At 35.2% G+C, this 12,655-nt stretch overlaps 1 protein-coding gene across 3 annotated transcripts in view; it reads left to right on the top strand.

The window, feature by feature from the left end:
- The window catches only part of TSNARE1 (t-SNARE domain containing 1), a 1,244,582-nt gene that overhangs the window by 1,066,545 nt on the left and 165,382 nt on the right, over window positions 1-12,655 (top strand). For all 3 annotated transcript variants that reach the window (XM_053715403.1, XM_053715402.1, XM_053715404.1), the window contains one exon: window positions 12,325-12,480. In XM_053715403.1, coding sequence (XP_053571378.1) covers window positions 12,325-12,480 — 156 coding nt within the window. The remainder of the gene's footprint in view (window positions 1-12,324; window positions 12,481-12,655) is intronic.

Genomic DNA, 12,655 nt, shown 5'->3' with positions numbered 1-12,655 from the left:
AATCACACTTGTTACAGACTTTTACGAACACGATAATTGGATTCTACATTCTCAATTTTGTGTAAAATACTGTATACCCCCCGTATACAATTTGAAGTGTTTCATCTTAGCTCTTGGTTGAGATCTTGGGGATATCCTAAACATAGCCTTTAAACACTAACAAGGTGGAAAAGTAGGTGGGCCCAGGCCTACAATCTCAAACATTCCCTGTCTTTTCACTATGGCCTATTCCTTGAACCTCATATTCACCACAAAATACCCCAATACGTCGCTTGGGAACGCGAAATGGGCTTTGCGATTGACACTGATATCTGGCATAGACGAGCATTAGAAACCGAAAAAAATTCTACATTGTGCCACCCTATCGGAACTACATTACAAAATTTTAGTTAGATGGCATCTGGTTCCCACCACACTTCATAATATTTATGGCACACAGCTCTACATGTATGGTGGTCTTGTCCCAAAATTCAGCCTATCTGGCGAAAGTTCTACACAATTATCAACCAGCTATGCATTACTCCTCCATATACCCCAGAGGTATGTCTACTTCATATGCAAATCCCAAATTTAAACCGAGCTAATGAAGCATTAATGATTTACCGCTTTATGGCTAATAAGTTGGCAATAGCTAGAACTTGGAAAAACAAAGATCCACCACTCTTTTCACATATCTTTTCCACGATACACTTTATCAGACAGATGGAGCTCTACCCCCGCAGAGTTTTGGACAAATTGGACTTCTTTTATGAGACTTTGTTCTTTTGGTTAGAAAAGTTCCCGGATTAAACTCACACACCTGCACAATAACTCTCAGGAGCTCTCCCCGCTTTTTTTTCTCTCCTCTCTCTCCTTCCCCAGCCATCTCCATATCCCTTCTATCATTTACATTTCTCAAACTGTGGGACTCCCAAAATGTATACATGCATGATATAACTAATCATCAAATATCACAATTTTCCTTACCTAAAAGTATGAGGTTTAATCTCTCGCACTCAGGAACATTTACCTTAAGTACCTATTTTGATATATTGTACACATCATATATCTTAGTTCAACATTAATAATTATTTCATTATCTATTTCCTAAGGTTTAACTGTTATGTTATGCTCAAATATCCTATGTCTATAAACTTTCTTTTTTTCTAATGTACAATACTGCATTGTGATTGTAAGTTCTTGATTGTCATGTTACTAAATACCTCAATAAAAATCATAAAAAAAAAAAAAAAAATTGTGTTTTGTTTTTGTTTTTTTTTTGCTTTTTGTTTTTCCTTGCATATGGCTAGCAAGTATGCATGTAAAATAAATGCACACACACTTACATTAAGATTTCTTAGACTTGGAGCTGTTTTTGAGTAGAGGATTAATTGAGTGGTCTTCAAAAATATGTGCCCATATAAGCAATACTCAGCTGGCATGTTTACAAGTAGGAGATTTAGCCTACAGCATTTTAAGGGTTATTTACAATAAGAACAGTAAGGGTGATATATACAGTGAGCAGCGTGAGAGAGGTGCTGCTTGCACGTCGAGACTGAGGGAACGCAAGCCTAGCTTACTCTTGGTGATACGGTGTATGCCTGGAGCCCTTTGCAGCAGCAGGGAACAAGCGAGGAAGGAGGTTGTTTACCCTCTTGACTGGATATCGGTGGGTAAGGTCACCAGCGCATACAAGATTGCTGAGGCATAATGCAGAGGGTGGAACGGCATAGCCACAATAATTGGCGTCATATAACGCTATGTGAATAACAGAGGAATCCATTATCCTGATCTAAGTCCCAGGGGCAACGGCTTTTGCACTCTACGAATGGAAGTCCTGTGTTGGTGATCAGAGCCCCAGAAAGGTCTGTAAACGATAGTAGGCGAAGAAGATGACAAAGTGAGTACATCTGCACTTTATAATTACCCCACAAGAAAGTTGATAAACCTGTGGGGGGCTAGGTCTTAAATACCCCAATTAGGGGGGCCATAAATTGCTAGGCACTGGGTGAACTAAAGATTTGTAGCTGGACCCTTGAGTTGGTTTGACTGATACATACTGGGACATAAAGCAAGTAAAGCAGACACGCTTAATAAAGCTCAAGATAGACCCTGTGTAGGATATATTGAGTCTAGGGGATGACTGTGTAACTGAAACACCCTATGGGTAAGGGTACAGCCTATGTGTAGAACTCAGTGCATTGAGACTCTGTAAGGGACAGTCAAAGTACCTAGTGAAGTCTCCTACAAGGGCTGAAGATTTCCATCCCATGGCCTTAACTGTTTCTGGCTTTGATTCAGAAGGCTTTGTAAAATAAAGGGGAAGGAGTGGAACAAAGAAGATTAATAGAAAAAGAACTGTTATATAACCTGTAGTTAGCTCTGTAAGAGTTAATTGAGGAAAAAATATCAGAAGGGGCAATGATGTATGATGACACCTAACCCCTGTACAGAGTATATTTGGAGGCTATCCGAAGAAAGTCTTTGCTACTTAGCTTGATATAAAATGTGTTATTTGTTATTCTTATGCATGTTACAAGACAAATTGTGTTAATTCAAATAAGTGAGTAAAATGGTATATAATTCTACCTTGTCTAGGGATAGGTATATTTGCTTAATATTCTATGTGATATGTGATGATTGTGTTCTGGGTAATTAGCTTGGCTGATTTTTAAACATTCGAAACTAATCTAGACACTTTTCAATTACCAGGTTAAATCAGTAATATCTGATAGGGAATCACTCCCAAGATGTTAGCTGGAAAGTTTATATGTAATTTCATTTAAATTTAAAAGGAATTTTCTTGAGTTTTAACCAGGTCATAAGACAGGCTGGAATATCTCAATTAGGAGAACTTAATAGTAAACAAATATTATATGATTTGATCTGAATGTGTATTGTTACCAGCTGAAATGATAACTTAATTACTGGGGAGCACCCTGTATAAATAGCTTTCTAAGGAATATACCCTACCTTTTTGGTCTTGCTCATTTTTAGACATTATTGCTTAAAGGTACCTGACCACCCTGGTCTAAGGTCACGTACACTTAATTCTAATAGGGATGGGGGGGGTCTAATTATTTTTTAAACTACAGATGTAGAAACAACATATTTTGTAACTCTTCTTTTATATAAAAATATTAAATAAACCCATATTACCTAAACTAATACATTCTAAAGTTACAAAAAAAACAAAGTTTACAAAAAATAAAAAAGCTAACATTATAGAAAATAAAAAAATTAAATTACCAAATTTAACAAAATTAAACCTAATCCCTATGAAAATAAAAAATATCCCCCAAAAAAATTAAAACACCCCCTACTAAACTACCAGTAGCCCTTAAAAGGGCTTTTTGCAGGGCATTGCCCCAAGATAATCAGCTTTTTTACAAAAAATAAACAAAGTCCCACCTAACATTAAACCCCCCACTCCCCCAAAATAAAAGAACCTAACACTATAAAACCTAAACTACCCATTGCCCTGAAAAGGGCATTTAGCTCTTTTACTACCCATCCCTAATCTAAATAAAACACCCCCCCCCCCCAATAAAACCCTTACAAAATTCTAAATCTAACCCCCAGGTTGGTACTCATGGTTCCTGAAGTCTGGCGGAGAAAGTCCTGTTCCAGGCGGTAAAGTCTTCCAAGCGCAACCTCTTCTTCTTCCAGGAACATCCTGCGCGGAGCGGTACTGAAGAACGCGGAGCTGAAGACTAGTGACCCTGGAACTGCAGACCGGCGACTGCGGAACCATGGAGCGTGGAGGATTCTCTTTGTACGATCTCTGCCGTACACTGAATAGTGAATTCAAGGTACGCGATTAAAGATGGAGTCCCTTGAATTCCTATTGGCTGATTTGATTCTTCCAATTAAAATCATCCAATAGGATGAGAGCTACTGAAATCCTATTGGCTGTTCAAATCAGCCAACAGGATGAGAGCAAGTGCAATTTTATTGGTTATTCAAATCAGCCAATAGAATTTCACTTGCTCTAATCCTATTGGCTGATATAAACAGCCAATAGGATTTGAGTATGTCTAATCCTTTTGGCTGATTTGAATTTGAAGAATCAAATCAGCCAATAGGAATTCAAGGGACGCCATCTTTAATCGCGTACCTTGAATTCACTATTCAGTGTACGGCAGAGATCATAAAAAGAGGATCTTCCATGGCTCCGCGGTCGCCGCTCTTCAGTTCCAGGGTCGCCGGTCTTCAGCTCCGCGGTCATCGGTCTTCAGTCTTCAGCTCAGCTCCGCGCAGGATGTTCATGGAAGAAGAAGAGGTCACACTTAGGAGAAGACTTCACCGCCTGGTACAGGACCTTCTCCGCCGGACTTCAGGAACGGCGAGTAGCAACCTGGAGGTTAGACTTAGGTTTTTTTAAGTTTTTTTTTTTTTTTTTTTTTTTGGGGGGGGGGGTTGTTTTATTTAGATTAGGGATGGGCAGTAAAAGAGCTAAATGCCCAAACAAATGCCTTTTTCAGGGCAATGGGTAGTTTAGGTTTTTTAGTGTTAGGTTCTTTTATTTTGGGGGTGGGGAGTTTACTGTTAGGTGGGACTTTCTGTATTTTTGGTAAAAGAGCTGATTATCTTGGGGCAATGCCCTGCAAAAAGCCCTTTTAAGGGCTACAGGTAGTTTATTCTTAGAGTAGGGAGTGTTTTTATTTTGGGGGGATTTTTATTTTCATAGGAATTAGGTTTAATTTTGTTAATTTTTTTAATTTGATTTTTTATTTCTTTTTTTTCAAGGTTTAATTTTAATGGCAAGTATAAGAGAGATAATTTATAGTATGGGACTTAAATAATAAAATACAGAGGTAGATTCCCCAGTCCTATTTGTTTCTTATAAAAGTATATAAACAGGTCCAAAATTAGGAGTATACTCTGGCTCTTTGAATACGCAGTGGTCTAAGCTCCTGCTCGCGACTTCGGCCGCTAGTTGCAATGCAGGAACACATTACTGAGGTGTATGTGAGGGCCACTATGAGGGTGTAACAGATAAATAAATTGGAATTAATACGGGTGTGTGTTAGAATAGCCCTTCTATTCTAATTTTTCTTAGGGAATAACTGTAAATTCTAAGATTATCTTGTCTCTGCTGTATTTAAAAATGAGATCCCCCTTATAACTTGAGGACATTATGAAACTGCAATATATACTGTTATAAGGTACTATCAGCCCCAGTAAGGATAAAGCAGGTATTAATAATGAATACAATGTGAAACTACAAACAGGAACATTAGTAGGAAAAGTGATCAGAGTCAATACAATAAAAAGTGATCTATCTTAAATTAAACAACTTAAATAACTAGTAACCTGACAAATAGCAATTACATATTGGCACAGATGACTTTGGTGCAAACTGCAGAGTGTCCATTCTTCTACAATAACAGAATAACAACTGTTAGATATTAACTTTTAAAACTGTGCTACTAAATGCTTTCTAGCGTAGAACATGATACAGGAGAAGCTGAAGTGTAGGGAGCAGATAGTGTCCTTGGGCAAAAGACAAGCAGAGCTGCAGTAGACGCAAGCGTCCTATGTCCCACAGGTGGTGGACTGCATTGTCTTGGTAAACCAGTTAATTTCATTTGGATTTCAAGTACCTGTCCCTATCCTGTGGTATTTTTTTTTTGAGTGCCCAGATTGTTAGTGTGTTCTAAGCCTGCAGGACCCTATGCAAACCCCACACAGGGGGTAACAGGCATCGAGATCCAACATGTATGTAGGCGACGGACATTACAAACGCAGTTATAGTATATTATAATTTCACTATATAAATCACTATAATTTGTCTTTTCATTTTTGTTTTGGTCCTGCACGCTTGTGCATGGATAAGTATTTCATTCACAATAAGAATAAATCTCCAGGGATGGCGGCCAGAGGTAAAGATAAAAAGACTAAAGGCAGTGTTGAAAATTCCCTTGACATAAGTACTGGGAGTATAAATCTGCCCACAAACCAATTTGATTTGCAGCTTGTGTGCAGCTTGTGTGCAGCAATATCCAATATTTGTTTACCCCAATTTAATTAAATAAAATCTGAGATATCGGTGCTCACAATGGAAGTGAGGCAATTATCCCAAAGACTTATAGATGCTGAACAGCGCATCACAGATTTAGAGGATACTGTTATAACACAGAAAAATACTGTTGAGGCTAATGAGAAGATAGTTTTGGCTATGCAGTTAAAAATTGAGGACCTTGAAAATAGGTCAAGGAGAAACAACCTGAAAATTATAGGACTGGCAGAAGAAGAGCATGAAAATGTAATGCAATAGGTTATAGAGGTTCTGCCTAAAATTTTAGAAATCCTATACTTAGAACAGTCAATGGCAATTGAAAGAGCACATAGATTAGGTCAGAAAAGGCAGAATAATTCAAACCCTAGGCCTGTGATTATTAAGATTTTAAATTATCAGGATAAGATTAGGATCCTACAATATTACAGAAAAAAATCATCATATTGGAGGAGAGAAGGTTATTTATTTTTCAAGATTTTTCAGCTGAGGTTTTTAATAAAAGGAAAGAAATAGCCCCACTGTGTACTCAGTTGATAGAGGCTTTAATGCAACAATGATCTACCCAGCTAAAATAAAGGTGTACCATGATTGAGAGGTAAAAATGCTAAATAACTTCCAAGAAGCTCAGAATTTTTTACAACACTTAAAGGTATAACCATGCCAGTAAGGTTTGTCTCTGGGTAAAGTAAAGGAACTATAAAAATGTTAGAGACAATAAATTATGCGGAACTCCTTATGGGGTATTTTAATGTATATAGAGGTTTTTTTTGTTTGTTTTTTTCCTTAGCCTCTCTCATCCCTTTCCGAGTATACATCTTGGGGGGTGGCACGTCATGTTTTATCTGACTTGCTTTTTCTTAGATTAATATGGTTAGGGAAATACATTTTGTTACATGGAATGTAGGGGGAATAACTTCCCCATGAAAAGGAAAGCAAGTCTAAACAATTTAATAGATCTAGGTGCAAATATTGCTTTACTACAAGAGACCCATCTCAAAGAGGCAGAAATTATAAAACTAAAGTCAGGTTGGGTAGGGGTGGTCTTTGCTACACCGTGTAAGCATAGGTAAAAAGGAGTAGCAATACTAGTGGAGAAAAACCTTAAATTTATCTTTATTGACAAATGTTTAGATATGGAAGAAAGATATTTGATTCTAAAAATAAAAATTGAGGATCAAGTCTATACAATGTGTAACGTATATGGCCCTAATAACTTTTCACAGTTTTTTTTTTGGTCAGGCATACAATTGAAATTACTGGAGATATCCGAAGTTACACTAATTATGGGTGGTGATTTCAATATGGCCCCTCAAGTCCATTTGGACAGGTTTAAACCAGATAAGAATCTTATCTTTAAAACTGGAAGAGATGAACTGGAAGAAAGACTAGTCAGGAAAATATCTAGTCAGTTAAAAATCAAGGATATATGGAGAATGAAATACCCCGATGCAAGGGAGTATACTTGTCTATCCAAAGTACATAGATCCTACTCCAGAATTTAGCTCTTTTTGATCTCGGAGAGAGTATATAACGAAAATATATCTATACAAATTAATAAAATTACGTTGTCTGATCATGCTCCTATATTATTAAAAATTGAGCTTCCTAACAAAAAAGTTTATTTTAGGAGATTTAGATTTCCCGCTTATTTAATAAATGATTTTAAATTTAAGGCCGGGCTAAAACAGAAATGGGATGAATATATAGAATTTAATAAAGAGTACCTAAGCAAACCAGAAATTTTATGGGAAGCAGCCAAATCGTTTCTAAGAGGAGAAATCATAGCCTATATGAGTGTAATAAACAAAAAAAGAGAGAGGAAGAAGTTCTAAGATATATTTTTAACTTGTTCAATAACAATACAAGTAACCCGTCAGAAGAAAATTGGGATAAATACAATAAAGCTAAAAAGGAAAGAGATACATTGTTAATATATAAGGCATCACAGATGGACTTTAAATTGAAGGCTACATTTTATAGGTTTGGAAATAAAATGGGGAAATTGTTAGCTAACATTACAAAATTTAGAAGTAAGACTAACAAGATGAATTCCTTAAAAGACAAAGCCAAACTCTTAGTGAATATGGAGGACATCCTAGAAGTATTTACCGACCATTTTCATGAACTCTATTTACTTAGAGAAAGTAATAAGAGCAAAATGGAGGCCTTTTGGTCAAAAGTTGAGAATAGTACGATCAGTACAGAGTCTCTGGATATGATAAATGCACCAATTACAGAGGAGGAAATCTCCAAAGCCATTGATAAACTTGCAGGACATAAAACCCCAGGCCCTGATATTCTTCCAAATGAGTTTTATAAGTTGTTGAATGCAGAGTTATCCCCTTTCTTGGCAATATTGTTTAATCACTATTATATACATCGAAGTGAAATGTCTAAAAAAAAATATATATATATATATGGTATCTTGGACAACAATGATATTGAAACAAAATAAAGATCCAGAGTTAAAAATTCATACAGGCTCATATCATTACTAAATACCGATTATAAATTATTGACAAATATAATAACCGCACATTTTCAACTTCCATTAAAGGAGGTGATCCATTTAGATCAAACAGGTTTTATGAAGGGGTGAAACTCTGCTGCAAACATTAGGAAAGTGGCGTTAGTTTTAGATCAATATAAAAATTCAATTAAAATGGAGGTGGAATTAACAATTTTAGATAAGGCGATAATTTCGGTAGACACAGAAAAAGCCTTTGATTCCATCTACTGGGATTATCTTTTTCTCTCTCTAAAAAAATTTGGTTTCACAGCCAATTGTCTAGAAGTAGTAAAAAATATATATAATGCTCCCCATGTGCACATATTAGTAAACGGTATGTTATCTAGGAAAATCATATTGGGTAGAGGAACAAGGCCGGGCTGTCCATTGTTGCCTATACTATTTAATATTGCAATAGAATCTTTAACCATTATGATTAGACAAAAAATCCAGGGCATTTTAGTTGGAGGAAGGGAAATTCATCTTGCTCTCTATGCAGATGATCTCCTTCTGTTTGTAAGAAACACAAAAGAAAATATCCCTTGTATCCTTGAGATAATAGAGGAATATAGATATTTTTCTGGTTATAAGGTTAACACTTCAAAGTCAGATATACTATAGTTACATAGAAGTAAAGATTCTAATATAAACAAGTTCCATTTAATATAGTAACCACCTCATTTAAATATCTGGGTATTCAAATTGCTGCAGATATCGACAAATGGTATGCTCTCAATCTCCCCCCGGTTCTTATTAAAATAAAGGAAAATCTACAGAACTGGGCTTCATTGCCACTTTCATTATCAGGTAAAGTAAACTTGATCAAATGATAGCCCTCCCAAAAATGTTATGTATCACTCGAAATATGCCTATATTACTGAAGAAAAAAGACATATACGACTTAGTCAGCTTTAATAAGAATTCTATGGGCTAATAAAAAGCAGAGGATAGCATTGAAATTGTGCCTACCTAAACAATTTGGAGGCATGGGCCTTTCCAACTTGGAAATGTATAATTTAATTAATCTTGCTAGAATAGTGGCGGAATGGTTTGGGGATACTTCTTATTACTCAGTTTTAGAATTGGAAAAATAATTAATAAAGCAGCTTCTCCCACAAACATGTGTGCATGTTAAACTTGGTAATCTTTCCCCAGGAATAAAAAAATAAAATATTGCTTCACCTATTGGAGCCTGGCAGAAAATATGTCTAATGTTGGAAGCTAAATTTGAGATCTCAAAATACTTAACAATAAAAGGCAACCCTGGTTTTCCAGAAGGTCTGAATAATAGAGTATTTAAAAACTGGAAAAAAAGGACTGTCCGTAATATCCCAAATCATCAGACAGGATCAATTTGAGGCCAAATCTGTCTCCGAGTTAAAATAGGAATTTAACCTAGATAACAGAGAATGTTATGCCTATCTGCAAATTAGACATTACATCTATGGTTTGCTTAGAAATCATGGAAGAGAGTGGAACTGGAGTAAATTGGATCAATGGATAGGACTAGTTAGAGCTTGTATTTATACGATATCTCCTTGGTATAAACTAATAATTTTCCTTAAAAGGAGTCGTAAATTTGACCTATCTCGCCAATAAATGGACTAGAATATTAGACGAGGCAGACATCAACGCTGAAATAATTAAAAAATTGATAGCTAAAGTTGAGAGGAATACACTTTCTGCTACTTGGAGAGAAGCACATCTAAAACTTACATATAAGTCATACTATACAGTACACCTGAAAAAGGATTTCTTTGGAAAAATACTCAATTTTACAAATGTTGTAAATGTAAATTGATAGCAGTGGATCTAGTACATGTAATATGGCAATTTCCAAAAATTAACCAATTCTGGAGGAAAATAGAGTTTTGGCTGAATCTACATTTAGAAAGAGAGGTCCTATTCTCCTTTGAACAGATATTATTCCGGGTAGATAAAGATAACCTTGGTATTGGTTATAAGATGGTCAATGTTGCAATTTTAGCTGCGAGAAAAAATGGAAAGAAAAACAGTTGCCAAAGTTATATGAATGGTTAGACTTTATTAAGAAATAGCTGATTATAGAACAATTTGATACACCATGCACGAGGAAGGGCAAGTCAAGAAGTTTTTATTAAGGCCCAGCCAGAAAGAGAGCAAAGTCAACTAATTTTTCCTTTTAGGAATACAGATACAGTACTTCTAGGATTATGGTAGGAACTGGGGGCTCAACATGGTTGGTGGGAGGGGTGAGAGTGGCGGGATTTTATTATTAGTTGCATGATATATTTATTTATTTTTTTGATAAATTATGCCTAAGGTGTTGAAAGGAAATACTGAAGCACTATTTTGATAAATTGTGTATGCATTAATAAGTGTGTTTTGGTATGAGGGAAATCCAGATACTATCCAAAGACTATGTTAACTTCCTTTCTGTTACAATTTTTGTATTAAGTTAGGTCTCTGGATTAGGGTTTATTGGGTGGGTTGAAGGGTCAAAGATAGAAATGAAAATTAAGCATTAGTTAGACTTATTATAGTAAGATTGTTTATGCATGGAAGAAACATGTAATCTTTTTTATTTTTTGTCTTTCTATTTTTTTTTCCTGTTTTGCAATAAATATTCTGTAAAATGATTTACTCTGCTTCAATAATATATATATACAGGTAGCCCTCAGTTTACGCCGGGGTTAGGTTCCAGAAGGAATGGTTGTAAATCGAAACAGTTGTAAATTGAAACCCAGTTAATAATGTAAGTCAATGGGAAGTGAGGGAGTTAGGTTCCAGGCCCCTCTTAAAATTGTCATAAGTAACACCTAATACATTATTTTTAAAGCTTTGAAATGAAGACTTTAAATGCTAAACAGCATTATAAACCTAATAAAATAATTACACAACACAAAATATATAATTAAACTAAGTTAAATGAACAAAAACATTTGCTAAACAGCATTATAAATCTAATAAAATAATCACACAACACAGACTTCACTTGCATTTTTCTGCAAACAGTTCTTTCTATGCATTCCAATCTGGACTGATTTATAGACAGGAAGATCTTGTTCCTTTGAAATCTGCTAGATAGCTCAGGTCTGTTTAAACTGATTATTTTCAGCTTGCTTGCCTTTGCTGCAACACAAGCGGACAGCTCCACCTAATGGCTATTTTAATAAATGCACTGCTTCTCAATGCTTTTCAATAGCAGTCACATGACTGGAAAAAAAGGTTGTTATTCTGAAACGGTGTAAATTGAACCGTTGTAAAACGAGGGCCACCTGTATATATATATATATATATATATATATATATATATATATATATATATATATATATATATATAATATATAATATAAAAATATAAATATAAAAAAAGAACAATAAGGGTATGTAATTATCTGATGAGGTTGTTTTGGCCGATTCACAAGATCATTTTTAAATAAAGCAAATACTTTTTTGGCAAATCCGGATATACCACTTAGTATTTACAGCAGGGTATCTTGTTTATCCCAGGAGAAATCTGATTGCCAGTTTGGAGTCGTCATGATTTTTCCCCCTTTGATGGAAATTATTTCAGTTTGGGTTTTTTGTTCTTTTTTGGATCAACATAAGTAACAAGAATGTGTGAAAAGTTGAACTTGATGGACTTGAATCTTTTTTTCAACCTATATTGCATTTGCTATTAAACTTTGTAGTTAAAAATTGTCCTTAACGCTTGTTACTTTTGTCAATGAAAGATTCAACAAACAATTGTTAACATGACAATTACTGAGTTATGTTACTGCACAGACAGATCTAGCTAAAATGTTTACTGTGCTTCTCTCTTTACCATTAGAGTCCTCGGACACCTTTCTCAGACATAGGAGAGGATGAAAAGATTTTCAATGGTGGGGATGAGCTATGGCAGAACCAAAGTCAAGATGTCACGGAGATCACAGAAGAAGATCTTGAACAACTGCGTCAGAAAGAAGAAGCTATAAAGTTAATTGAGGTACAAATCCAGCATATTTTGCATTTTATATTTTTGTAATTCCAAAAACAATGTATACAATTTTAGATTGTTCTGATTTTTTTTTATTGAGTAACATTCTAATCTAAAATCATACCTATAAATCATCATGGCCTAAATTACAAGTAAATCTATCAGAATCGCTGGACCATGCAAA

Source organism: Bombina bombina, chromosome 5, assembly GCF_027579735.1.
Source record: "Bombina bombina isolate aBomBom1 chromosome 5, aBomBom1.pri, whole genome shotgun sequence".
Classification (NCBI taxonomy): domain Eukaryota; kingdom Metazoa; phylum Chordata; class Amphibia; order Anura; family Bombinatoridae; genus Bombina; species Bombina bombina.
Note: the sequence above shows the minus strand (reverse complement) of the source record. Positions and strands in the feature narration are given on the sequence as shown.